Consider the following 26,789-nt stretch of genomic DNA (forward strand, 5'->3'; position numbering starts at 1 on the left):
AACTGGAAGTATTCCAAATCTTGTCGTTTTTCCGGACCAAAAAACCACCATAAGATCCAGACCATAAAGCTTGATAATATTTAAGCTGCGTAATGAAGTGGATCATAGAATCAATAGAAGAAGAAGAAGAAAATTGAACTTGAATCATGAATAATAGTAGAACGATTTCTAGATCGACCAATCAAAAAGCTTGGAATTGATGGTATCGGCTCGGGTCCTTCAGACTGCCGTCGGCCCCTCATGACTCCGTGTCTGGACCTATTGTCATTGGTAATAAGTCTTGAATGCCGAGGCTCCATTTCTCTATGCCATTAAAGCAAAGTTATCGTATGCGCGCGGTCGTTCGTGCCTATATAACGTCTTGGCCCACTCCCCGCGTCTCCCGATACTACTCGACGACGTCATACTGCCATCCTCTCCGATACAGCTCCCCTCTTCGACCTCACAACTTCTCAATAACAACTAGCCACGTGCAATACAGAACAATGGCCTCCGCTACCTCTTTCTTCGAGTTCGAACCCGCTGACAGTATGTTCGGTCCTGACCCCCCTGACCTTCCATCCCAGGTCGCAGATACTCTTGCAATCTGGCGACGAAACCGCCCCTCCAAAAAAAAAAAAGTCTAGCTACTAACGAGTTCTCTCTCATCCAGAGAAGGGTAACCCCTTCCCTCTCACCTCCCTCGAGGGTAAGGTCGTTCTTGTCGTCAACACCGCCTCAAAGTGCGGTTTTACTCCTCAGTTCGAAGGTCTGGAGAAGCTCTGGCAGACCCTGAAGGCCAAATACCCTGGCGACGTCGCCATCGTCGGTTTCCCCTGCAACCAGTTCGGCGGCCAAGACCCCGGTTCCAACGACGAGATTCAATCTTTCTGCCAGGTCAACTATGGTGTGACATTCACCATTCTGGGCAAGCTGGACGTCAACGGTGAAAATGCCGCTCCTATCTTCAACTGGCTCAAGGAGAAGCAGCCTGGCATGCTGGGCCTCAAGCGCGTTAAGTGGAACTTCGAGAAGTTCCTTGTTGGTGCCGATGGACAGGTTACCGGTCGTTGGTCCAGCATTACCAAGCCCGAGTCTCTGGAGGCCCCGATCGTTGAGCAGATTGAGAAGGCGCGCAAGGCGGGTATCCTCGCTTCTCAGAAGGCCACCGAGGAGGCGTAGGCTTGATTTTACTGAGCCTCTTGAGAATATGTGTTAGGCGAAGCTCTTTCTCGCCACTCTTCTTTTCCTTCGGCGCTTTTCACTTGTATCCATAGGGATTTGCCTTTTTTGTCGTCTTTTAAACTTATCTAATTAGATATCCCCTGTACGAAATATGAAATACGAGCTTCTACAAGAACTGAAACTCCGGCATTCTTTTTGCTGGTATGATTGATTGGAGAGTGGCTAGTATATTTCTTTAAACCAAATGGAATATTCATTTTCCACCATTTGAGTCATCAGCGTCATCGCATTTCTGATAGCAGACTTTTCGTATGTCGTCGAAGATAGATCACTCATATCTCAATTATGCCTCAGAGCCTTTGGGAATGAGGTTGCGCAAGGAGAGATCGTAGACAACGTCCTCGACCTTCTTGACCTATTGAGTGGGAATATCATCAGTCATATGGTGGCAGTTGAAAGAGTATTTCATAACTTACACTGTACTTGATACCATCGCTTCGCTTTCGGAGGATATCGTTCTTCAGGTTCAGTAACTGGAATCCAGAGAACAGTTCCTTGACGAAAGCTCCAATCTGGACAGGGCGTTCAAAGTCACCCAGGGTAACCGAGTTGACGGCCAGGCGAGACTAAATCAGGGTTTGTCAGATAGAAACGAAAAGTAAGGTACATTGGATGGCATACCAGTTCTTCAACCATGGAAATCAAAGCCAGAAGATACTCCTCAATGGTCAAGTGGAAGGCATCCTTCTCCTTCAAGTTGAAGGGAACTGTGTTTGGGGTAAATATTAGAATAAGTGGCGTCTTTCTTCGTCACGGCCTAACACATACCTTCCAGGAATTTGCCAACATCCTCAATAGTCATGAAAGACTTTGATTCAGGACCTTTGTGTTCCTGAAAGCCACCCAGCCATGCGCAAAGCTCGATAGAAGAAACCTATCAGGACAGTCAGCTTACAGTACATAAAAACGGCAAAGATTGAGATATACCAAGTTCTGAAGCTCCCGGGTCCAGACACCATTGTACTTGTAAAATGGGTGCTTATCGGCAACAGCCTTCAGGCGGAAAACCTCTTCCTTCTGAGCAATGATCGCGACAGTGGCATCGTCGAGGACAGACTTGACTATTCGGTTTGATCAGCCAACCGATGAATTTAGGTATACCATAGTATATGTAATACTAGGCTCTCGAGCAGAAGGGAATAATCGCCAATTTCAAAATTCAAAACGTACTCTGCTCAGATGGTGTGGAATGGGCCCTTGCGAGAATGGCCTGCGTAGAGCGTCCTATAGGCTAAATTAGCTTCCTTAATTTCCACAGAATCCAATACCCCGCGAAATGAGTAAGAACTCCTCAGATCTGTAGAACTTACCCTTGCGCGCGAGCGTCTGAACAATATCGTGCAGTTCCTATCGTAAACTCACTGTCAGCCTGTGTGGTTGGGCACTCTGTGCGCCGCGGTCGTGCTGGAGCTGGCCTTGGCAGACGCGAAGAATTTCGATTTGCGCGGCTGCGCGGATTCTATGATGAACTCACGTCGCGGACAGTGGTCTCCTCGTCAATCTTCGTTTGAAGATCCTCAAAAATTCGTTGGTCAATCATTTTGGTGCTGATGTTGGGTTTTGGGAGAAATGAGAAGAGGTGAAGACCTCGCGGTTGCGGTGTGTGGTGTCACTGGTATGGTTAAAATGACGATGTGAGGTGAGCGGTTTACGTCAAAATTGAAGGTTGAATAAAATAAGGAGATGGCAAATTGGATTTGATATTTGATGATAAATGTTTAAATGTCTGTTTCTTAATTTTTCCTCACCTTCAGGATTGCGCTGCTTTTACTAGGCCATTTAGTGGCAAATGGGAGGGATTACCTGCAGAGTTCGGATCTAGCTCATTTGGTTATGCTGAGCAATGACTACAATGGTTTTTTTTTTTATTTACATATCAGATTACCGATTTTGCAATATGGATTCATGCCCATGCAATCAAGAGATATACCTTCCAAGGTTGGAATACTTTAAACTCTTGGAGCAGGACGCCGTCTTTGAAAATTGAACCAGCTGGATCTACGGAGTATATGGAAGCCATGATTTCAAATGTATCTCTGGGTTCTTCATGCTAAAGTCTCAAGCACAAGTAATCATTCCCCATTTTTTCTACCAATCGTAATCGTAAAATTCATGAATGATGTGTCTGTAAGCACACGCCGCGCATCGCCATATTCGCCAATGTTGTCAAATAAGCCTTGCCTAGTACCGGTATCTTGTCGAGTAATCTGCACAAGTCCATACCCGTTAGTAGAGTTCAGCCAATAAGTGCAGGGGAAGTAGAACATACCCTTGGGACTAACGACCAGACCGCGGCCCTTCTTTGCACCCTTGTAGATGGTCTCGATAATATCGATCAACTCCTGCTTGTCCTCCAGCACCCAGTTCAACTTGTTGTTGTTACCAGTACCGAAATCGCACATCATGTGCTTGTTGCGGTAAAAGAACATGATCGTCATTCGGTCGTAGAGCTCGTACATGGTATTGAAATCGGGGACCTGGTCAACGTCGCAGAGGTAGATGACGGCGAAGTCTGTCAAGAGAGCGTTAGATAAATCGAGCTTGTGAGGGATCAGATTGGGTTACTCTTCACTCGTTCGGCGATCTTGTAGAGGAGCTCATCTTGACGGATACCTGGTAGATTCGTATGTCAGTCACGATTTCACAAAGAGAGGGGCAGGAAATGGCAGCTCACAGTCTGGGTCATGGTCGCGGCCGAATCGAATAACCACGAGTCTCTCCTCCTCGGAGAGAATAGCCTGGTCGACGTGCCAGGCTGTCTGGAGATGAGGCAGAACGATGGAACCCATGGTGTTTGTACTTGGTGAGGAGGAAGCTCGGAGTGAAAATTGGAGAAGCCGTCTTATCGCTGGACCCCGCGATAGAATGTACGTTATAAGTTGGTTTGTTTCCCAAGAGTCCATCAAAGGCGCTTTGGCGGAGTGGTCTAACGCGTATGGCTGCTAACTGTATTCCTTCGGGAGCGAGAGTTCGAATCTCTCAGGCGTCGAATTTGATATCTTTTTTCTCACTTTTTTTTTTTATTTCACCAAATTCTAGATGCCTATTCCAAACCCCATCATGATAATTTTTCAAACATTTTGGTATCATTTTTGCAGACCTATGCAAATATCGGCCACTCGACCTTTTTTTTGGGTTTGGGTTTGGTGCTAGCCCTGGAGGTACGATGGATTGATATATAAACCTTCCAAGACTGGAATCATCAACAGTACCGAGGTATGTACACTCAATAGTATCTCACAGTTCAACTCAACGCTACTAATTCCTTGAAGCATACTACGTAAAGTGACTCGGAACGCCACTGTCTTCAGTTTTTATTAATTACATGTACATACCAGCAGTAGTCCTATATCTACATACTCCAGGGTAGTACATTGCTAGGTAATAGGTACATTGTACATAGCATCACTGCGGCCCCCGCCCCCGGGGCCCCATTAACGAGTATCCTTCCCCGGCCCTGCCCAGGTGAGCTGGAGCCTGGAGCTTGTCGACCCCGCTCGGAAGCAAAACGAATTATACAATTCTGCTAAGATGGACAACATTCGCATATTGCTATCACTCCAAGTGCTCAAGTGCTGGTATGCCCCTTCGTGACCCATAAAAATGGCCGATAGTAGTGCATACGCATCGAGACGTACCCATGGTCAGGAGAAGGTGGTTATCCACGCCGCTGACCTCTATCTCCTGGTAATCACCCCGTACCTTGCAAATCCAAAACCTGGAAATAGGGCTATACGCTAATGTAATGGTTGCTAGGAACAATGGAATGATGACTCTACTCTCTCAGATGAAGCCCAGCTCTCAGAGATTTTCACAAAGTGGCTGGAGATTGGCCGGCAAGGCCGCCTGGTTCGTTTATGCGATGTGCTCTAGAATAATTTGCAATGACTAATGATAAACTGAAGCCTTATGTGGACCAGCTAGAGGAGATGTCCCGTGGCCGTGATGATATTACCGATGCTGAGAAAGACCTACTCGCCCGTGTCCGAAATCATTTAGACCGTCAGAGAATCAGCTACACACGTCTCGTGCGCACTTTCTACAGCGACGACTCAGATACAAGATTTGCAGATCTTCTCTCGCAGAGCGAGTTTGACGAGCCCGTCTTCGACAATGCCGCGCTATACGACGCTGGAGCAGACAACGGCCTACTGTCACTGCACAACATCCTTATACGTATCCCGCAGATAGTTGAAATGACGGCATGGCATGTGCTTCACTGCGACGAACAAACGCAAGAAGCCTTACAAGAGGCTATGAGGGTTGGCCTAGACGAGATTGGATATGCTGTAGCGATGTATCACCTGGCGTCCAAATGGAGCCATGTGCTCATTTATGACAAAGAGGCAAATGATACGTCGAAAGTGCTGCTGGTTTACCTCGACGACCGTGGACGGGTCCTACGTTACTCCCGGCTATGGAACTTCGAAGAATTACAGGATGCCAGCGCTATGCTTTGGACGGGCCAGGATACCATGAATCGGTGGTGGGAGGGAGGACAGTACGGGGAGGACTGGGAGCCTCAACATCTTGCGAGGCAAATAGAAGCTCAACAGCCGTGGAGGAACCGTCTGAGAAGGACGCAGGCAAGAGTGCAATCTTCGAAGACTCAGAATGCCCGTGCAGTCTAATTAAACAACTGGCGTATGATCTGACCGGAAAGTCAAGGCAAAAACAAGCTTCTTGTCCGCAGAAAGCTCAGTAAACACGGCCAGAAGAGGATCCCTGTATTTTCCATGAATATCTCAAGAAGATCACCGTCTCGACGATGATGTTCTGGCAGCACCTGAGATCCATGTCTCATCTGAATAGTACAGCCCGGGTACTTGACTTATTCTCCTGGATGTCGGTGGAACATTGGAGATCATGATTCCTGCTCAGCCCTCGGGAAAATTTGCATTAGTTACACATTGACTCGCGTGGATATCCATAGATGCGAAACTACCAGTCATTGATGCTGTAGGTGGCGTATATCACTCATGAAATAATCGATAGTACAGTGGGGTCTTAGTGCCCCTTTGCGCTTGGACTGAGTACTTAGTACCTGGATATACCGGTACCTATTTTGTACGGAGTAGCGCTAACACGTAGTACATCGATGTTATCTGACCGGATCAAGCCGGCAAGTGTCAAGCCATGGATAGGCGCCCACTTGCACCCTGTAGCACACGCAGTTTGTTTCAGCAGCCACCTCGCACTCCTCCGCCCTACACGTGTCAGTTTTCAGTGAGCTGAACTCAGCCCCTCCCTACGTATGAGAAATTGAAAAAGTTTGGAACAAGGCGGAACCATCGATGCCGTCCCAATCATAACGTAGATCTGCGGGTGTCCACTAGCTGTATCGGGTATAGTGAATAGGAATATTCGGCGCAATGGGGAGAAAAGCCATGAAGCTAAAGCTCACTAAGGCTTGGCAAATTCGTAACAACTCGCTGGAAATGGCATCTGAAGTCCAAGGAGTGTGGCGCGGGGCTGTGGAGGGGTTATAAGGTCTGTTTTCTTTCCACCCTCACTTCTTCTCTATCCACAACACACATCTTTTCTCTAACCAGAATCACCTTACCATATCTATCACCATGGGTTTCTTTGATCGTATGTCGCAGTACATGTATTTCTGAAGATGACCTACGCTGACTGACACTCTTCTTACAGACGACAGCGAGGAGGCTCGCCACCACGACCAGGTCACCAACCGCCCCCACGAGGCCAAGTGGTCCCACGAGCTCATCGGTGGTGCTGCTGCCTACGAGGCCATGAAGGCCTACGAGGACCACGAGGCCCGCAACGGTCAGTCACAAAGCTACTCTTGACATTGGTACGACCAGATTTACTGACCCCGCTACAGGCAAGGTTGACAACCACGCCAAGGCCAAGGAGATCATCGCCGGTTTCGCTGGTGCTTTCATCGACCGTGAGGTTGAGACCAAGGGTCTGGACTTCGTTGACCGCGAGAAGGCCAAGCACCACGCCAAGGAGCGCCTCGAGGAGGGTATGGGCCGCAGCGGCCGCTGGTAAACATTCAACATATCATATGAGATGACCCAGAGTGCTCCTCGGCGACGAGGAATGCACCGCATCCATGGAGTTGCATACAATGAATGAATGAAAGCCTTTGAATGAACGCCAGTAATAAATTACTGCAAGAAATCTTCGTAGATAGTACCAGGGAGATTCTATGAACGGTCATGGTTCATGTTGATAAACTGGAACCTGGGAAGCTGTAGTACCTTGTGGGAATAATATCTGCACGTAAGTTTCAAGCCCACAGCAACAGATCCCAAATAGAGGAAAAGCAAAACAAAAACCTCAACATGACCCACTGAACCCACCACAGGTACCGTGGCGGTGTGTTGGGGTGTCGCGTTACGACTCACTTGACCTCAACACATGCACAGCAAGGCCGAGGAACTACTCTGTCTACGTTAGGTACTCTACTAATTGTAAGATGAACCATTTCTTCTCCAAGTGACCGGACAAGCCGATGCAGTTGATGAAAAAAAGGTTGTTCGCGTCGATCGGGGGTAGTGTAAGCCCGATGACACTGTGCACCCAGCATGCGCAAGCACAGAGGCCAGGTACGAGATCCAAAAATGAGAATAATCAATGTGTTTCCCGTAGGAAACTTTCAGAGATTAAACTGAAAAGAACAGATACTACACTTGATCTAAGCCAATTGGCAAAGAGAGCTGGAAAAGAAAAAAAGAAGAGGAAGGGAAGAGAGAGGGAGGAGGTATTTATTGAATTCCAAACCGCGCTAGTCCACTAGTGGAAATTAGCCGAGCCAACCACAACCCAGCAAACGCTGGCCCTCTTGATAAGTCAGACCCCGTGACAGTTTCCTTTGTCATGTGACCAAGACGGGTGAATGAGCATGACACGTGACTGTTGCCCTAAGCCCTGATACTGCCTAAAGAGGATAAGCGCCTCGCACCGACCGAGTTAGGCAATTTTGGAATTATGGATTCGATTAAGGGCTCCACTACGAAGTCCAACAGATCTTCTTCTGACCATCCCTCTTGTCGGCGCAGGATATTCACCTCTTTGCGACCTTTCCCGTTTATCTCCAACTCCAACCCATCCACTCAAAATGGCTCCCGCTGCTGTACGTTGAATTCCGATGAACGCTTTGCTGTTCCACCCGACCGGCTCTGCAACAGATGGTTGTTCACTGGCTTTGAAAAAAAAAACCTGAATATTGGAATATCTATTCAGCGTCACAGAGCCTTTGTTCAACTTCTGTTCAGATGACCATTGGGATTTCGACATCATGGAGCAGTAGGCTAACGTTATATTTCACAAATTAGGCCCGTGGTCGCAAGGCCCAGAAGGTCACCCAGAAGGTATGTCGCTTACAAAATCTTACAACCCAATGGAGAGAAAAGACTAACGAAGAGCCTATAGTTCATCATCAACGCTTCCCAGCCCGCTAGCGACAAGATCTTCGATGTCTCTGCCTTCGAGAAGTTCCTACACGACCGCATCAAGGTCGAGGGCCGTGTCGGCAACCTCGGCGACAACGTTGTCATCAACTCCATCGGTGATGGCAAGGTTGAGGTTGTTGCCCACATCCCCTTCTCCGGACGCTACCTGAAGTACCTGTGAGTGATCCTGAGAACCCAATTCCTTGAAATAATGCGGAAGAGAACACGGGACTGACAGTTGCGTCTTTCTACCAAATAGCACCAAGAAGTACCTCAAGAAGCAGCAGCTCCGTGACTGGCTCCGTGTCGTCTCCACCTCCAAGGGTGTCTACGAGCTCCGCTTCTACAACGTCGTCAACGACGAGGCTGAGGAGGATGAGGAGTAAATTCCTTCCTCTTTGACTCAATGTTGACCTCGTCGATCGATTCGGACTCGTCTCTGGTTCTAGCTTTTGGCCTTGGACATTAAGTTGTCTCGAGAGCACGGGCTATGGATGGTTGGATCGTGGATACGTGGGGATAAACTAGCCCTTGTGGCTATGAATACAAAAAAAGTCTATACCCTTCCATTTTTGGTCCTGCCATTGGCGTAGAATTTCTTTATCAAAATGTAGTCTGAGCTGTAAGACTGTGGATATCAATGCATCTCAGATTCATTGAACGGTCATAGTCTACCAGTTTATCAGCGAGAATATGGATCTAGTAATTGGTATCATTGGCTCCTTGTTTCTCATGCACTAACGTAATTCCCGGTCTCGCCGTACACCCGGTCTCGCCGTACACCCCATCAAAAATCACGTCCATCTACCTACCTACCTACTTCAAACATCTACCATGCCACCAATTCGCTCTGAATCTCGGCAGAAATTAATCAACCAAGAGGGCAAGATCCTATTGGCACTGGAAGATTTAAAAAATTGCCGTATCACCACTCTCCGTGCAGCAGCGAAGCTCTACAATATACCCCATACAACGCTAGCCGACCGCGTAAATGGCGTACAAGCACGCGTTGATCAACGCCTACCTAGCTATAAATTGACACAGCTTGAGGAGGATTCGCTTACTGAATGGATAATATCTATGGATACACGTGGCGCAGCTCCTAGGCCATCTACTGTACGAGATATGGCCAATATTCTACTAGCTGCGCGTGGTAGCCACCCCCCACCTACAGTCGGCAAGAATTGGCCATCAACCTTTATCAATCGACGTGATGAGATTCGAACACGTGTCTCTAGATGATATGACTACCAACGTGCCCTAAACGAAGACCCTAAATCAATTCAAGCATGGTTTACAACTGTACAACAAGTTATCGATGAGAACGGGATCCAACCCGAAGATATCTACAACTTTGATGAGACAGGCTTTGCAATGGGCCTTATTTCAACACAGATAGTTGTTACTCGGCAGGAATACTACGGTCGGCGATCTATTCTACAGCCTGGAAACCGTGAATGGGTTACTGCAATTGAATCAATCTGTGCAGATGGCTATTCATTACCACCATGTGTGATCTTTAAAGGCAAGGTTGCAGTAGCAAGCTGGTTTGATAATCTACCATTTGACTGGCGATTTGAAGTCTCAGCTAATGGCTGGACTACTGATGAGATTGGTCTACGTTGGCTAAAAAAGCTATTCATCCCATCAACAAATTCACGTGTCCGTGGTCGTTTTCGGCTATTGATTCTTGATGGCCATGGAAGCCATCTTACACCCGAATTTGACCGAATCTGCTCAGAGAATGATATTATTCCACTCTGTATGCCACCACATTCTTCACATCCTTTACAGCCCCTAGATGTTGGCTGTTTTTCTGTGTTGAAAATTGCCTATGGTCGCTTTATAAGTGGTCTTGCACGTACAGGCTATAACCATATCGACAAGCTTGATTTCTTAGCTGATTTCCAACGTGCACGGGCTGAGGCATTTCGGCCGAATACTATCCAAAATAGCTTTTTAGCTACTGGATTAGTTCCAATTGATGCAGAAAGAGTTCTCTCCAAATTGAATATTTCTCTTCGAAAACCTACACCGCCAGGTAGCCGACCAAGCAGCAGATCTAGTCAATTTTCACCTAAAACACCTAGAACTGTGGTTCAGCTTCAGAAGCAAGCTTCAATGCTTAAAGATCTCCTAAAACAGCGATCAAACAGCCCTCCAAGCCCGTCAAAATTGATGCTAGATCAAATTATCAAAGGGCATTCGATAGCACTACATAACACTGCGCTACTAGCTCAAGAAAACGCCAATTTACGCGCAGCGAACGAGAAGAAACGACAGAAGCGCAGTCGATCCGCTAGACAGATACCATGTGAACAGGGTTTGACTGTTGAAGAAGGCCTACAGATACTTACACAGCTGGATTTGCCAGTGGAACCACCTGTGGTTGAATCACACACCCAGGTTGAACTGCCTGTTCAGCCGAATCAGCCAGCGCCTAGGGCTCAGCCTAGGTGTAGTGGGTGTCGAGAGGTTGGACATCGAATTAATGTATGTAAAAATCGTATTTATAACTGAATTTATTGGTGTTGGGTTAAAATATTTGAAATTTAAAAATTCTAGTGGGGTAGAGTGTACGGCGAGGCCGGGTGTACGGCGAGACCGGGAACTACGTTATGTAGTATACTTCCTCTTTGGCCCACCTGCGAGACCCAGCTCCCGGGCTGCCTTTCTTACATCTTGGGAAGTTTCACCAGGCGGCGCGACCAAGGCATTGTTTTCAAACCTCCACCCCTTTGCATTCAATCTCTTCCATATCTCGCCGGCTTTTACCCGCACAAGATCACTCGTTGCAATGGCATCCTCTTTAGAGTCGTGTCCGTCGTCTCCTCCCATTTGGATATTCCGTTCAAGAAACCTGTGTGCCAGCCCTTTCAGACTCATGCGAAGGGGGAGACGACCTCTTGGATGCGGATAAAGGAGGACAGTATCGATGATAGTAGGATGAATGATACGGCAAGCGTTAAGATCATTGTTGATGGCATGGCCAATTAATGGGGTCTCGGGTTGTAGAAGCTCAAAAAGAAGAGCCCGCGCTGCGGCAGGTGAATCGACAACCTTCAAAGGCTTTTTATCCTTTCCAACATCCTGTTGTTTATGTTGATTGGATGAAGGACTGTAAGGAATTGCAGATGCATAATGTTCAGGGAGGACACCTGAAAAACGGGAGTTGAGATCCAAGACCTCGCCCATTGGCTTTACCAAAATATCCAATAGCTCATGGCCCTTCGGCCAGCTCACAGCAGTGAGGCGGATGAGCTCTAAGCCCAAGGTAGTATAGCCCATCTCACAGTCAAAGCATACGGGATCCAGGTGTTCTTTCTGTGGCTGCTTCGGTGTTGTTTCAAACTGAAGAATCGAAGCAAGGCGCTTAGCCTCAGAGACTTTGAAGACATGCGTCTTGGCCTTAGTACAGCCCGATGATGTGCCCACCGATTCACTGCAGCAGGGAAAGTAAGGTTCTGATGATCCGGTAATACCATCAGTCTTCTTGCGCGCCGCTTGAATTGGCTTGTGTGGATGGTAGGTACAGTGGCCCCCGGTAGCCAAAGCGCCATCCTCGCGACGTCCAGGAAAGACCTGGAAACGCGCACCGCACCGGTCGCACTTCTCCCAACCCTTGGACTCAAGGACTCCCTTCTTGGCCGTCTCGACTTCTGTGGCTGTGGGTGCCTTGGTAACATAACCAAATTCTTCAAGGCCGAGCACTGGAGTAAGAAGTGCAGCTGAGAGAGCAACCTCTTCCTTTGGCGAAAGATTTGTTGTGATGGGCTTTGATGATTTTGGCAATTTTGGCTGAATAGGCTGGATCTTATAATATCGTGAATTGAGATGGTCCATAACCTCTTTCGTCCATTCCACCACCGGCATTTTTGTTAACTTTACAATGCGAAGTTTGATGACATTGGAGTAGACACCAGGACTACTCTTGGCCACCTTTTCCTCCTCGTCCAGAGCCATTGTAATTAGTTCATCTTTGCTTAGAACAAAGCACTTGTTCGAAGTATCTTTATCCTTGGCAAGTTTCTGATTGAGGGAGACGATTGCTCCATGTAGCTTGATCAGAATGGCCGTCCGGACTGCATGAGTTGCCGGAGCTTTGGCGATCATTCTAGGATTGAGACTTTCTTTCGGCACTTTTCGAGGAGGTAGTTGTGACACGGCGCTTGCTGACGTAGTGGGTACAGCCTTCGGAGTAGCTTCTTGATTCGACGACTTAGCAACTGCGTGCCTTGACGGAGGAGGTGAGACCTTCCGCGAGATAGATGACAGTTTGGGCGCAACCTGCCCGGCATTTTGAGATTGCTGGTTCAACGAAGGTGAAGAAGATTGTATTTGCAAGGATTGCGATGAGCTTGATCTTGAGACTAGCGATGGAGCAGTTTTTTCGACCTTGAGCCTTTTTGGAAGGTGCTCATGATCAATTGCATTTGAACTGTTCTCTTCTGCCTTCAGTTGGCCGCGATCCTGAGTTTTGTGCGAAAATATGCAAGTCATAAGAGAGCACTGGCCACCCTCCGGACATGGGATATCATTAAACAGACCGAGTGTGGTAAACATGATGAGCGAAAGATTTTGGGCCAGACGTTCATAGTATGAGATAGTCTTGGTCTATGGCGTGGATGTTGAGGTTGGACCCCAGTAGTGAAGTCACAGGAACATGCGAGAGAAAGGATCTGAGCGGGCGGAGTTATTGGTCCAGGTAGGCGCAGGCTGCAGCTCCAGTGAAAAAGAAGCAATGTTGCAGCAGCAAGGACCCGCTAATCATACCAAGATGCCAGCATAGACAGCAGGGGCATCATAAATATTGGTGATCTGTTAATGGAGATTTCCCCAAGACGAGGATTTTTACACGATTCAATGTCGTAAAGTTTCTCATAGATCCCAGGAAAATTAAATGGGATTTATTATTACTTGGAAGTAACAAAGACCTCCAGAGCTGATTTGATTCAACAAAGTGAGGCCCGAGGTCTGAAGGTTATGCAAACTAGACAAATACTAACGTGATTCCCAAGCGAGCGGCCACCCCAAGCGAGCGGCCACCTGACCGCGTTCGCGTCACCCGCGTCATACCTTACCATCTTCAACCACCCACCATGCCACCAAAACGCAATGTCTCGGCCGAAAAAAATGGCAGTCAAGAAGGCCGAATCTTACTTGCTATTGAGGCTATAAAAAAGCAAGATATCACAGCAATAGCCACAGCAGCACGTGTATTCGATGTACCTCGCTCTACGTTACGGCGCCGCCTTGCCGGCCATACTAATCGATCCGAAACTCGCGCGAATAACCATAAATTAAATGAAACTGAAGAGAATTCACTTCTCCAATGGGTGATCTCTATGGATATACGTGGAGCTGCCCCCCGTCCGGCTACCGTCCAAGAAATGGCCAATATTCTACTTACAGCGCGTGGCCAGACCCCCCCTCAAACTGTTGGCAAGAATTGGGTTACAAACTTCGTAAGACGACATTCAGAGCTTACAACCCGTTTCTCTCGACGATATGATTACGAGCGTGCGAAAATGGAGGTTCCAAAAGTGGTTCAAGAATGGTTTAATCTTGTTTTTCAGACAATTCAAGAGAATGGTATTCTATCAGAGGATATCTATAACTTTGATGAGACTGGATTTGCAATGGGACTTACGGCAACTGCTAAAGTTGTTACTCGTTCTCGATATTATGGTCGGCGATCACTTTTACAGCCTGGAAATCGTGAATGGGTAACAGCTATTGAAACAATTAATGTTTCTGGATGGGTACTTCCACCAGTAATTATTTTCAAAGGCAAAGTTTTGATTGAAGGATGGTTTGAGAATCTTCCATCTGATTGGCGATTCGAAACTAGTCCAAATGGATGGACAACTGATGAAATTGGACTTCGATGGCTTCAAAAACACTTTATTCCAGCAACAACTGAACGGACACTTGGAAAATATCGACTTTTGATTCTTGATGGTCATGGGAGCCATTTAACTCCCCAATTTGACCAGACTTGCAAAGAGAATAATATTATTCCAATTTGCATGCCAGCCCATTCTTCACATCTTCATCAGCCACTTGATGTTGGATGTTTTGCACCTCTTAAACGTGCATATGGTCGGCTTGTTGAGAATCAAATGCGGCTTGGTTTTAACCATATCGATAAATTTGATTTTCTTGAAGCCTACCCAATCGCTCGTAAAGAGGCTTTTCAAACCCAAACCATTCAAAACAGCTTTGCAGCAGCTGGTTTAGTACCATTCAACCCAGATCAAGTACTTTCTAAGCTTAATATTCTTCTTCGAACACCTACACCCCCAGGTAGCCGCCCTACCAGTCGATCAAGCCAATTTTCACCCAAGACACCCCAGAACCTTATTCAGCTTCAACGGCAAGCTAGTTTAATCAAAGCTCTTCTAAAACAACGTTCAAAGAGCCCTCCAAGTCCACTCAAACAGCAAATCGATCAAGTTCTTAAGGCCTGTGAAATTCAGATGCATTCGACAGCTTTATTGGAGGTTGAAACACGTAAATTACGTGCCGCCCACGAGAAGCAGAAGCAGAAGCGCCAACGGTCTACTAGGCAGATACCTAATGAGGGTGGAATGACGGTTCAAGAGGGCCAGGAAGCTATACAGCGTGCTATACAGGTGGTTGAAACACCAGTTGCCCCTTCCGTACCGCGGCCCAGGGCACCTGTCTTACCCTCTCAGCTAGCTAGGAGAAAGCTGCCAACATGTAAGAAGTGTGGAGAAGGACATAGATCAGATCACTGTGATATTTAGATAGATATTTTAATAAATTGGCGTTACGGTTCTAATGATTATAATTAAAACAGTGGGGTGGCGGCTCGCTTGGGAATCACGTTAACGTATTCGGTAAGCGAGCTGGCCACCCAACTTAATTTATTAATTTGAAATATATTTTTCTCAACCAACGCGCTTTTAAATTAATCAAACTAGCTATTTTCTCTGTCTGGGCATGTTTCTCTTCTATGTCCTGGCTGCCTGCATATTCCACATCCTCGCCGGCCCCGCGTACGTGGCTGTAAACCCTCTGAAACCTGCTCACGATAGCTATTGATTCGTGCTACTTGGGCCTCGAATGGCTCTGAACGTAGCTCACGAACCTCTTGAACTGAGAGATCCCCTTCGTGGGCTATCTGTCTAGTTGATCGAGTTCGTTTTTGCTTTTGTTTCTCGTTGGCGGCGCGTAATTCGCTGTTTTCCTTTCTTAAGATTGCAGCGCCTTGTAACGCGAGTTGACAGCCTTTAACAAGTTGGTTTATCGCACGATCTGATGGGCTGGGGGGACTTCGAGATCCTGTACGAAGTCAAGCTTTAATTGATGAAGCTTGCCGACGCAGTTGTTTTTCGGTAAACGGGGTTTTTGGTGTGAAGTTCTGGCTTGAATCACTATCCTGGCTTGGTGGAGGTGTTGGTGTATGAAGACAAACATTGAGCTTTGATAGAACCCGATTGGGACAAAAAGGTATTAAACCAGCAGCTGCGAAGCTATTTTTAATAGTCTCCGATTTAAATATCTCAATTCGGGCAAGGGGATATGCTTCAAGGAAATCAAGTTTATCGATATGGTTGATCCCAAGCCGCATTTTCATTTCAACCATCCGACCGTATGAGCGTTTTGATACCGCAAAACAACCAATATCAAGTGGCTGTAAAAGGTGTGATGAATATGCAGGCATACAAATTGGTATAATGTTGTTGTTTTCACAAATTGTATCAAACTTTGGTGTTAAATGACTTCCATGGCCATCAAGAATTAGAAGTCGATATTGGCCTTTTAACCGTGAAAAAGTTGATGGAATAAAGAGATTTTGAAGCCAACGAATACCAATTTCATCAGATGTCCAGCCATTTGGACTTACTTCAAATCGCCAATCATCTGGGAGGTTATCAAACCAAGACTCGATAAAAACTTTGCCTTTGAAAATCACACATGGAGGCAGCGCCCATCCCGAAGCATTTATACATTCAATTGCAGTCACCCACTCGCGATTTCCAGGTTGTAATGGTGATCTCCGACCAAAGTATTTAGCCCTTGTAACAACCTTTGCGGTCGCTATTAATCCCATCGCAAAACCAGTCTCATCAAAGTTGTAAATGTCGTTAGGGTCGATGCCGTATTGAGAGATGGTTTTTTGAACAAGATTAAACCATTCACCAATGATTTTTGGATCTTCACATTTTGCATGCTCATAATTATAGCGTCTTGAAAATCGATTCGATAGTTCAGGATGTCTTTTCACGAAGTTATAAACCCATTTTTCGCCAACTGTTTGAGCTGGGGTAATTCCACGGGCCTCGAGAAGAAGATTCGCAGTTTCTCGTACAGTAGCCGGCCGGGGCGCTGCTCCACGATCATCAAGCGAGAGGATCCATTTTCGAAGCGTTTCTTCTTCGGTTTCTGTCAATTTATGCGAGTTGGCGCGTGTATTCGCGCGGTTTTGAACACCACGGAGGCGCGTACGAAGTGTCGATTCAGGCACACTGAACCGACGCGCTGCTTCACGAACAGCACTAATTTCTTGGTTCTTTATAGCTTGTATAGCTAATGAGATCCTACCCTCTTGCTCAATTAGATTCTTCGAGGTTTGGGAGCGAATTGGTGGCATGATGGGCTGATGAAGAGAGATGGTCTAATTAATTGACGCGTTTTGGGTGGGGTGCGCAGCTCGCTTACATGCGCAGCTCGCTTAACTACCGAATACGTTAACTAATCTCGTATCCTTATCGGGTTATCGGGCTTATCGGGGACAGGCGCATCATCAGCTGTCTTAACTCCGGCCAGCGCCGGGGCTGACTCTTATTAGGTTGCCTGTCTGCTGATTTTGATTCTGAAATCATTTCACCCTCTTCTCACTGTAACTATGGCCGGTATCAAGAGTCCATCCAAGGTTGACCACCTTTGTGTCCTGGTGCACGGGTATGTCTCTTCTCCTTATTCCCAGATGACGTGTGACATGGATCCAAGCTAATCAGGTCTTTTTTGGTAGGCTGTGGGGCAATCCATCTCACCTGGATTACATGGCAGCAGTCCTCAAGGAGAGATATGGAGAAGACCATCTTCATGTTCTTTGTCCTGAGACAAATAGCGGCAACTTCACTTATGATGGAATTGAGGTGGGCGGCGAACGAGTCGTGAACGAGGTCGAAGAAACACTGGAGAAATTGGAGAAAGAAGGCCAGAAAATCACCAAAATAAGCATCGTTGGTTATTCTTTGGGAGGTCTTGTTGCCCGATATGCCATTGGATTGCTTCATGCCCATGGGTGGCTGGACAAAGTGCAGCCTATGAACTTTACAACTTTTGCTTCACCACATGTCGGGGTGAGAACGCCGTCGAAGGGACTCGGTGGGCACATTTGGAATGGTCTAGGACCCCGAATGGTTTCCATGTCAGGCCAGCAACTATTCATGGTGGACTCTTTCCGCCAAACAGGACGGCCCCTGCTCAGCATTCTCGCTGACCCAGAGAGCATTTTCATTCAGGGGCTGAAGAGGTTCCAGAATCGAAGTGTATATGGAAACATTGTGAACGATCGGACTACATCATTTTACACGACATTATTTATGAAAAAGGATCCCTTTCAGGACCTCGAGAATATCAACATCAATTATGTGGATGGCTACGAGCAAGTGATCATTGACCCTGATGAGCACTTGCTACCACGCCCACCAAAAGAGCCCGAGACCTGTTCCGAAACATGGGTTCGGTATAAGGCGACTGCACAGAACATTCCTTTCTATCTCCTCGTTATGGTGCTACTACCTCCTGCTGTGATGGCATTTATTGTGAATTCCGGAGTCCAGACCTTCCGCAGCCAGAAAAGAATTCGCTTACATCTGGAGGGGAAAAATGGGAAGCTTTTCGGTAAATATAAGGTGCCTCTACTAGTACAGGACGTCCAGTGTGCTATGGACGAAGCCGTTGAGGGTGCAAATGCTCGACAGGAGCCCGAGTATCTTTCAAGCTCCGATCTGGAGACAGGAGACTCGCTCAAGAAGACCACAACAAGGTCTTTGAAGTCCACTGAATCGGATTCAGCATTGCCTCCATATGAAGGAGAGTCTTCAGCCACCCACAACTTAATGTCCGGATTCCCTACACTTGCATTGACGCCTGATCAATTTGATATTATCGACTCTCTGAATGAGGTGGGATTCAAGAAATACCCCGTTTACATACATAATCACCGACACAGCCACGCAGCTATCGTGGTTCGAATTCAAAAGGACGACTTCAACGAAGGAAAGCTGGTGATGAAGCACTGGCTGGATAATCGGTTTGCGGTATAATTCATGGCGCATGGTTTCATTTTCGCGGTGGCTAGGATTTTCTTTCAAGGAGTTAAAGAGACCTGTGAACTGTACATTTTGACATCTACACAACATAATAGACCACCACACCATCTATTCTAATAAATAATTGTTGAAATATTTCAACAAAAAGTTCTAGAATTTCTCAGCCACTTCATAAGAAATCTTACTGATAGCACCCTTCCTAGTGATTTTGCGAATAGTGATCGGACCAACTAGCCCAGTCCGCTCCACATGGGTACCGCCACAAGGAGTCTGATCAAGTCCGCCAATGCTGACAATCCGAACAGGACCATCTCCAAACTTAACACGATCATTGGCAGCTGCTCCATCCTCCAACCAAGATACAGCAACAGACAGATCCTGCTGAACCAGCTCATCAACCTTAGCCTGAATCGAAGGTTTATGTTCATTGTAGAGCAAGCCCTCATATTCCAGACAGGCCTCTCTGGGAGCATGATTGGCCTTGCATTCTTTCATATCAGGCATGAGAATATCCATGGCCACGCCGAGGATATGGCCTCCGGTATGTAATCGGGAGTGGTAGTCACGTCTGGCACCATCCACTCTTTGCACGACACTCTGACCTTCCACGAAGGAGCCCGAGTCAGCATTATTCAGTTTGCCGAAGTGAATAATTCTTCCGTCTGATGTCTTGCGAACTAGAGACACCACAAAGCTGGGCTCCTGGTCTGCCAGGGCGATGCTACCCGTGTCGCTGGGCTGACCACCACCCTGGGGGTAGAGAATAGTCTGGCGCGTAGTTATGGCAGAGTCATCTGGGCCGATATTCTTCGCTAGGCTTTTTTCATCGTCTGAAAGGGATGAAATGGGTTTATATGACACAATCTCTGTGGTCAGAGTTCTCAGAGAGGAGTCATGCAGATAAACTGCTTCTGTAGGATGGGCCTGTTTTCGTTCTTTAGCAACTCCATTGTATTTAGGTATAAGGTAGTTCAATTTCAGACGTCCATACCATTTCTCTAAACAGAAACTCTCTAAAGATCCTTCTTTGTCAATTGAACGTTCTTATCAAGAGATGTGTTCAGAAACCAGATCTCCCGGACTCAGGTTCCTGTGCCGGTTTAGTGTGGGGCATATGTCGAATGAAGGGCGGAGCCGACTGCCGGAATATTCAGGCACTAGAATTTTCTGGAAACAAGTGTAAGATAGTAGGTAAGTCTTTGCTTCATGTTCTAGTTTTGAGGAGCCATATGTGTCAATTGGTGGATTGTCTGTTCACATGCAGTTGAAAACACATGCCCTGGTGGGCATGTTGATTAACCCATTCTTGCAGCCTGTAGTAGGTCCTATCATAACATCGAACATTTTTGAAGATTAGATTATCAATCAGTATGTGACACAAGCAAAAATATGGCATTCAAGCTTAATATTTGAACTACCAGTAATTGCCCATCTGAATATCTCAAACTTGAAATATCATCAGCCTGAGCTACTACTAGTACTCGTAGGTAATAGATACCATGGTAAGTGCCATTTAGGAATTCTCTATCTAGTCTTTCTTGAGATCTCAAGAGGCATGCTACAAAATGGATTCGGATATGATAACCATGATTTCTTTTAAAGAGTATGGATATTCAAGCGTTAAATGTCATATTGAATCCAGAGCCAGCTGGTATCTTGGAAATAGACGGTCGCAAGGAGGAATGAGTACCAATAGATGACTGGTCAAATAGAAAAAGAAGCAAGAAACTGACTTCAATTCTGTCTCTCCCCCGGTTTGAAATCGGTAAAACCAGAAGAGGGGTTTACTGCAACGTCTTCTGCTGTTCGCGCTCCACCGCAAACTTCACGCCGTCAAGGACGTTATCACAAATCTTCTTAGGCGCAAATCGAGGATCAGTACCATCTTGATAGACACCGGTCTTCACCAGAACAGAGAACCATTCGTTTTCAGCAATTTTATTGAAGTCATTCGTTCCGCGAATATCGGATTCCGGTGTATCACCAAAGAAATAGACTGTAGAAGGAAGCTTGTCGATACCATGGGACTTCTGACACCATTCTTGTAACAGGCGTGTGGCAAACTTAAATGTACCCATCTGCGGCTTGCCAAAAGCGACGGTCCCAAGATCCTTCTCAGCAATAGCCTTGTAAAGCGCCTCAACAGAGGCACGCAGTGCACCCATACCAATGCGTGAGTGCTCATGTGAGGTTGACCACAAGATATCATTGTGGGAGAAGAATAGTGGGGGACCCTCATTAAAGGTCTCTGATCGTTGATTCAGATACCCATTCTTCGATACCAGACAATCCAGAATAATCTGTTGATCCCCTGCCCAGTCGCGACTATCAGCGAAGACAAAAATAGCCTGAATTTGTGTCATGTCGAGATCTAAAATTCGGGAATTGCGAAATTCATCATCGGTCAACTTTCGGAAGGGAGTTGTGTCGTGTCGGGTTTTGATAATATCGCCAGGAGTGATGACATTCTTGAATCCATATCCTTCTGCCACAATGCGACATTTCTCGCCCTCACCACCGACGACAAGAACAGTATCGTATTGATCTGCCATCTCACGCATGGGCGTGTGACCGCAAATGAATTGACCCGGGGAGATGTCAATTTCTAGGCAAATAAACGAATAAGCTAAGGTCAAAATTGTAATATGGAACTTGAAGTGGACTCACCTAATTGTTGGCTAAGATCCTGGCATCGTTCTTGCTCAGTTTTTCCACCGCCATTGGTAACGAAGATGTATGGACTGTTTTCAGGTTTGTTAGAAATGAGATGCCCATAAATTGATAGTTCTCAAATGGAGGATGGATGGAAAGACAACGCACACTCGAATTCCATATGGGTTCTCTCCATTGATGTACTTCATGGCTTCTATAGCCTCGGGGATGGGTTTTCCACCCCGCATAAGAACACCATCGATATCAAAGGCGAGCGCAAAGTCGGTATTGACATCCATTGATGGAGTAGATAAGGGAGTGATTGATTGAAGAGAGTCATCAGAAGAAGAAATGATTTCTTCTCTTGTGTTAGATGAAGCGATATTTGTTGAAGAAAGAACCATATTGAGGACAGGTGCACCAGATTCACCGAAGATGATTGATAAATTGGATAAAGAATTCACTGTTTGCGTAGGTTCCTCCTTTAATACTAAATCCTCCTCTTTCATATTATACCTGGGGAGGTTTGCCGAAGAAATGAGATCATGATCTCCACTGAAACTCATCAAGTTATTTGAAGAAACAATGAAGTGGGGATCATTAAAATCGGCCCGACTGGCATCTAGGCTGCAAAGACTGTCCTCTCTCCGGCCTACCAAATCCTCGGTAGTCACCATTGTGAATGATGGGTGATGTTCAGAAGTGGGTCAGAAAGCGGGTCTACAAGTAACAGATCGCCAAAGAGACGCGATAAGACTTAGAAGAACGTCTTTTCTTCCACACTAGGAGAGGTTTGAATTGGGAGAAAATAGTCAGTTTTTTTGGGATAGAGATTTACTCAAGAGCTTTGTGCACACAAGTCAGAGGAAGAGAGGGAAAAGGGGGGGATTTGCCCATTATTATAGCATCGTCAGCTCTGTTCAGTACATATCAGGAATTGGCGCTGCTTGTACGCCCATAGACCCACTTTCTGCGTGTGGCTTAAAGCCTTAAGCCTTAAAGTATTATTATCTTCGTCATTGCTCCTCTTGTAATAATCCCAACTGTCTACATTGAAACCCCTGCACAGTCGGAGGTCCTTACTAGAATAAGCCTCTGCTCTGCTTAGCGAAAAGATGCTGAGCCGTCTATACTTCGTGATATGCTGTTCAAAAAGAAAAAGCTGTGCGTTTATGGATTTATGGATTCACAATAGTGAGTCCATGGTCAGAAGTCACCAACCTACAACCTAGAATTGCTGCCCAGTTGATTGATTGATCCATAAATATGAAATAATGTAAGCATATTAAGTGGGGGTGTATTGCACGCCATCAATACTTATGACTGGGTGATTGATGTTGAAAGTAGAATTTTATGGAGCCTCTCGAGGATGCACCTGGGCAGATCAAGTTACCAAATCCCTGATGATGGCATCTCATATCCATATCCAATTAGAGTACAACCTCTCTAGGATCGGAACCGGTAAAATTGTTCTTCCTGGGTTGCTCTGCGCTATAATGTGCACAAGATGATTCAATGATGATACAACTCATTTGAAGGATTCTGCTACAAATGAGTATTCATTCAACTTAAGCATTATTCTTAAAAATCCCTCAAAAATTATGAGTATTCGGTCACCGAATATTCAAAATATTCAAGAGAACAACTTGAGATGAATATAGAAAATATTACATCATCAGACCTGTTTGGGATATGACGTCATATGTATCTTCTATTGCTGACTCATCTTTCATATAGCGCCGTGGCGCACCGGGCGCAAGAGGTTCCAAGGTTGAGATTGCCACAGTCAATCCGCAACCGGCAAGAGGCTTGGGATGGCGGCGATTCATATGTTGGAGAGGTATGTGGTAGTACTTTGATCCATATTAACATACGGAGTACACACTTCCTTACCGAACATTTTGAGTCCTAGCCTCGCCTTGGAATGCCAGCCACCAACAACGACCAATCATGGCTCTGAGGCTATGAAAATGTACATGCTCTCAACTTGGACTTAGACGTGTGAACACCTTGACTAGTTTATCATGATTGATTCCAATCCATGGGCTAATTGAACCCACCAACTGATCTTGCTTTTGAGCCCGAATACGCTTGTGGTGATGAAGAGTGGACCAACCCCCAATGAATTATTTAAATCATTCAATGTTTGACCTGTTAAGATATAAGCCTGTTAATGTCAAACCTCAAGTGCTTGAATGGTTGTAAAAAATTGCCCATGAATAGTCTCAGGGTTGAGACGTATGTATACTCAAGGTATACGGAGAATGCATTTTCACCATACACGTACAACTTAAAAAACTTGCAAACTCTGAGGAACAATATGACTCTACAGAGGAAAGTTAGACCATACTAACTTGAACTAGGTATAGAATTGGCGACAAATTTGCACAAATAGTCGTTGCTGTCAGCACTTGAGTTTGAGTACCACATGCAGTACAACTTCTCTATAAACACCATCATTTAAATAGTAGTGCTCAAGAGCTAGCTGGGGAAGCAAATCAATTTGGCCCTTGAAAGCAATGTATTATCGTTTACATACTTCCAGTGCATTCAGACCTCGGGAAGCACTGAGGCTAATCGACTAATAAACTGAGCATTGGATCTTGACAACGATCACTTCCGAATTTAGATTCACGGCTTGGGCCGCTATGGATGTCTGTAGTCAGGATGCTCACCAGGCCCGATTCCATCAATATTGCTATCGGAATTAACCGATAAGCGACTCACGATCCCGGATTCACAATTTGCAAACGACTTACATCCAGAGAGAAGACTTCGGTCACACCTGGTTAGAAGCCAGGATGATGAGTTGCCCAAGTCAAACTGTGCCTTCATTTCCCCTCAAATCTCACAATGATGTCAAAATCCACAGATTGGCAAGAGTCGGATTCTCTTATGTACAAGAAACTGTGACTCCCCGCCCTCCAACCCCCAGATGGGCGCTTTCCCCAGAAATCCCCAGCCGTGTTAAGCCTTGTGGACAGAGACTGTGTCTACTTTCTCCACCGAGAACTTACCCCAACATCGGCCTCACGAATGAATCAAAGCATGTTGACCATCTCCACACCTTGACCAGGTGGCAACGGAGGACTGTACCTTACGGGTCCCGGTTTGGAGACGGACACCGAGGACGGAAGAAACCTTGGAACCTCGGGTTGATTACGTTTCACCGAATGATAACTCAGTGGACCCTACAACCCTAAACCTTTGGAAGCAAGAAAGGTACCAAAGTGGGTCAACTCAGTTTTAGGACTCTCCTCCGTTCTCAACACCAAATGCGGCGACGGTCCACTTTTCTAACGAATCCTCAGTTTTTTTTACATGATGACCCCTCAATTGTCGCAAGGTAGAATAAGCATTCTCTTCCAGATCGAAAGAGGCCTGCATTTCCCCGCCTCATTGGAAATCTGGGCACGCGATTCTGTCCTCAATCATCGGTCGATCGACAATATAAGGTGAGAAGGTTTCAAGAAGCCAAGACATATTGGAGCTTCTCGGAGTCTGTCCGAATTTGCCCGTTTATAAGCGTTGGGGTGATACACGAGAAAATTATTGCTATTGTTTGTGTGCCCACCTTCTTTTCCAATTCTTCCCTTTACGCATCTTCCTTCACCAGCATGGATCACGACGAGATATCCCATGGCCAGCACGGTCATGTTGACGACAATGCCACCACGCATGAAAATCCCAGTGGGGCCCGGGACGAAGAAGAGAAGATGCAGCCTACGGCGGCATTCCACGATAGAGATATTAAAGTGGGATACATGAATGAGGCGGATAGGCATATCTATGAAAGCGGCATTCAGAAATTCAGCCGCTTGGGCTGGAAGCGCTTGACCGTTGTTCTTATTGTTGAAGCCATTGCCTTGGGAAGTTTGTCGATTCCCTCCACTTTCGCAACCCTTGGCATGGTTGCCGGTGTGATCTGCACAGTTGGATTGGGCTTGGTCGCAATCTATACTAGTTGGATTATTGGAAAGGTCAAGCTTGCGTTCCCTGAAGTTGCTCATTATGCTGATACTGGCCGGTTAATGGGTGCACGCTTGGGATGTCCTCGATTTGGTTTTGAGTTGATCAACGCGATGCTTGCTATCCAGCTTCTTTTCCTGACTGGATCACACTGTTTGACTGGAACTATTGCCTTTATTAATATCACAAAGAGTGATGTGTGCTCTGTGGTATTTGGTGTTGTTTCCGCAATTATTCTGCTGTTCCTAGCAGTCCCACCTAGCTTCACTGAGATGGCTGTCCTAGGTTATATCGATTTTGCCTCCATTATTATCGCAATTGGTATAACCATCATCGCTACAGGTGTGGATGCTAGTAACGCCCCTGGTGGACTTGCAGCTGTGAACTGGTCTGCATGGCCTAAGGAGAATCTCTCCTTTGCGGAAGCCTTCGTCTCTGTGACCAACATTGTCTTTGCTTACAGCTTTGCACTTTGCCAATTCTCATTTATGGATGAGATGCACACACCTCGAGACTACGTCAAATCCATTTGGGCCCTGGGTATTATCGAAATTGTGATTTATACCCTAACAGGTGCTCTTATTTACGCCTTTGTCGGACAAGACGTTCAGAGCCCTGCCCTTTTGTCGGCTGGTAGCCTTCTTAAGCGTGTTGCCTTCGGTATTGCGTTGCCAGTTATCTTCATCAGCGGGTCTATCAACACTGTTGTTTTTGGCCGTCTTGTGCATGGCCGCATCTTCGCTAATTCTCAAATTCGATTTATTAATACGAAAATGGGATGGATCACTTGGTTGGCTGTCATTGCTGCTGGTACAGTCATTGCATTCATCATCGCCGAAGTTATTCCATTCTTCAATGATCTGCTTTCGATCTCCTCGTCACTTTTCATTTCCGGATTTACCTTCTACTTCCCCCCTATGATGTGGGCGCTTCTTCTGAAGAAGGGGAGCTGGCGGGAGCCTAAGAACATCATTCTTGGTTCGATCAACCTGTGTGTTTTTCTTATTGGAATTGTCATCCTGGTCGCAGGAACATATGCTAGCGTTGACGATATTGTGAGTCACTTCAAGCTTGTCGTTTCGTTGATTTTCTGGATAGCGCTAACAATTATATGACAGATCAACAAGTACAAGGCCGGCACTGTGCATGGTGTTTTCACCTGTGGCTCTCCAGAGTAATTGGTCGAATTTGTTTGAATAAATGTGGAAAATAT

At 46.2% G+C, this 26,789-nt stretch overlaps 11 protein-coding genes across 11 annotated transcripts; 6 read left to right on the forward strand and 5 right to left on the reverse strand.

Moving 5' to 3' along the window:
- Positions 1-485: 485 nt before the first annotated feature.
- On the forward strand, positions 486-1,161 carry N7483_001290 (glutathione peroxidase; the record flags this gene model as incomplete). The annotated part of the gene is made up of 2 exons (XM_057084727.1): positions 486-528; positions 653-1,161. 2 exons carry the CDS (start codon positions 486-488, stop codon positions 1,159-1,161), a joined length of 552 nt encoding a protein of 183 aa, XP_056950876.1.
- A 346-nt stretch (positions 1,162-1,507) lies between these two features.
- On the reverse strand, positions 1,508-2,764 carry N7483_001291 (translin; the record flags this gene model as incomplete). The annotated part of the gene is made up of 8 exons (XM_057084728.1): positions 1,508-1,579; positions 1,641-1,790; positions 1,846-1,931; positions 1,993-2,098; positions 2,152-2,285; positions 2,395-2,448; positions 2,535-2,571; positions 2,699-2,764. The coding sequence occupies 8 exons, from the start codon at positions 2,762-2,764 to the stop codon at positions 1,508-1,510; spliced, it is 705 nt and encodes a 234-aa protein (XP_056950877.1).
- Positions 2,765-3,296: 532 nt separating this feature from the next.
- N7483_001292 (DIM1 family thioredoxin-like protein) lies at positions 3,297-4,013 on the reverse strand (the record flags this gene model as incomplete). The annotated part of the gene is made up of 3 exons (XM_057084729.1): positions 3,297-3,736; positions 3,790-3,837; positions 3,899-4,013. The coding sequence occupies 3 exons, from the start codon at positions 4,011-4,013 to the stop codon at positions 3,297-3,299; spliced, it is 603 nt and encodes a 200-aa protein (XP_056950878.1).
- A 1,095-nt stretch (positions 4,014-5,108) lies between these two features.
- Positions 5,109-5,855, forward strand: N7483_001293 (uncharacterized protein; the record flags this gene model as incomplete). Its single annotated transcript, XM_057084730.1, has 1 exon — positions 5,109-5,855. The coding sequence occupies one exon, from the start codon at positions 5,109-5,111 to the stop codon at positions 5,853-5,855; it is 747 nt and encodes a 248-aa protein (XP_056950879.1).
- Positions 5,856-6,800: 945 nt separating this feature from the next.
- N7483_001294 (DUF3759 domain-containing protein) lies at positions 6,801-7,239 on the forward strand (the record flags this gene model as incomplete). The annotated part of the gene is made up of 3 exons (XM_057084731.1): positions 6,801-6,816; positions 6,877-7,011; positions 7,070-7,239. 3 exons carry the CDS (start codon positions 6,801-6,803, stop codon positions 7,237-7,239), a joined length of 321 nt encoding a protein of 106 aa, XP_056950880.1.
- A 1,055-nt stretch (positions 7,240-8,294) lies between these two features.
- Positions 8,295-9,031, forward strand: N7483_001295 (60S ribosomal protein eL22; the record flags this gene model as incomplete). The annotated part of the gene is made up of 4 exons (XM_057084732.1): positions 8,295-8,326; positions 8,529-8,564; positions 8,626-8,822; positions 8,905-9,031. The coding sequence occupies exons 1-4, from the start codon at positions 8,312-8,314 to the stop codon at positions 9,029-9,031; spliced, it is 375 nt and encodes a 124-aa protein (XP_056950881.1). The 5' UTR covers positions 8,295-8,311.
- A 2,230-nt stretch (positions 9,032-11,261) lies between these two features.
- Positions 11,262-13,208, reverse strand: rex3 (putative RNA exonuclease Rex3; the record flags this gene model as incomplete). Its single annotated transcript, XM_057084733.1, has 1 exon — positions 11,262-13,208. One exon carries the CDS (start codon positions 13,206-13,208, stop codon positions 11,262-11,264), a length of 1,947 nt encoding a protein of 648 aa, XP_056950882.1.
- Positions 13,209-17,520: 4,312 nt separating this feature from the next.
- Positions 17,521-18,949, forward strand: N7483_001297 (lipase ROG1 family protein; the record flags this gene model as incomplete). The annotated part of the gene is made up of 2 exons (XM_057084734.1): positions 17,521-17,576; positions 17,647-18,949. 2 exons carry the CDS (start codon positions 17,521-17,523, stop codon positions 18,947-18,949), a joined length of 1,359 nt encoding a protein of 452 aa, XP_056950883.1.
- A 156-nt stretch (positions 18,950-19,105) lies between these two features.
- Positions 19,106-19,949, reverse strand: N7483_001298 (putative alanine--tRNA ligase; the record flags this gene model as incomplete). Its single annotated transcript, XM_057084735.1, has 2 exons — positions 19,106-19,879; positions 19,947-19,949. 2 exons carry the CDS (start codon positions 19,947-19,949, stop codon positions 19,106-19,108), a joined length of 777 nt encoding a protein of 258 aa, XP_056950884.1.
- Positions 19,950-20,739: 790 nt separating this feature from the next.
- Positions 20,740-21,906, reverse strand: N7483_001299 (phosphatidyl synthase; the record flags this gene model as incomplete). The annotated part of the gene is made up of 3 exons (XM_057084736.1): positions 20,740-21,560; positions 21,623-21,696; positions 21,776-21,906. The coding sequence occupies 3 exons, from the start codon at positions 21,904-21,906 to the stop codon at positions 20,740-20,742; spliced, it is 1,026 nt and encodes a 341-aa protein (XP_056950885.1).
- Positions 21,907-25,224: 3,318 nt separating this feature from the next.
- Positions 25,225-26,754, forward strand: N7483_001300 (uncharacterized protein; the record flags this gene model as incomplete). Its single annotated transcript, XM_057084737.1, has 2 exons — positions 25,225-26,631; positions 26,695-26,754. The coding sequence occupies 2 exons, from the start codon at positions 25,225-25,227 to the stop codon at positions 26,752-26,754; spliced, it is 1,467 nt and encodes a 488-aa protein (XP_056950886.1).
- Between the last annotated feature and the right edge of the window lie 35 nt (positions 26,755-26,789).

The sequence above is a fragment of the Penicillium malachiteum genome, assembly GCF_028827825.1.
Source record: "Penicillium malachiteum strain IBT 17515 chromosome Unknown utg000001l:1.0-8184562.0:1.0-8186909.0, whole genome shotgun sequence".
Classification (NCBI taxonomy): domain Eukaryota; kingdom Fungi; phylum Ascomycota; class Eurotiomycetes; order Eurotiales; family Aspergillaceae; genus Penicillium; species Penicillium malachiteum.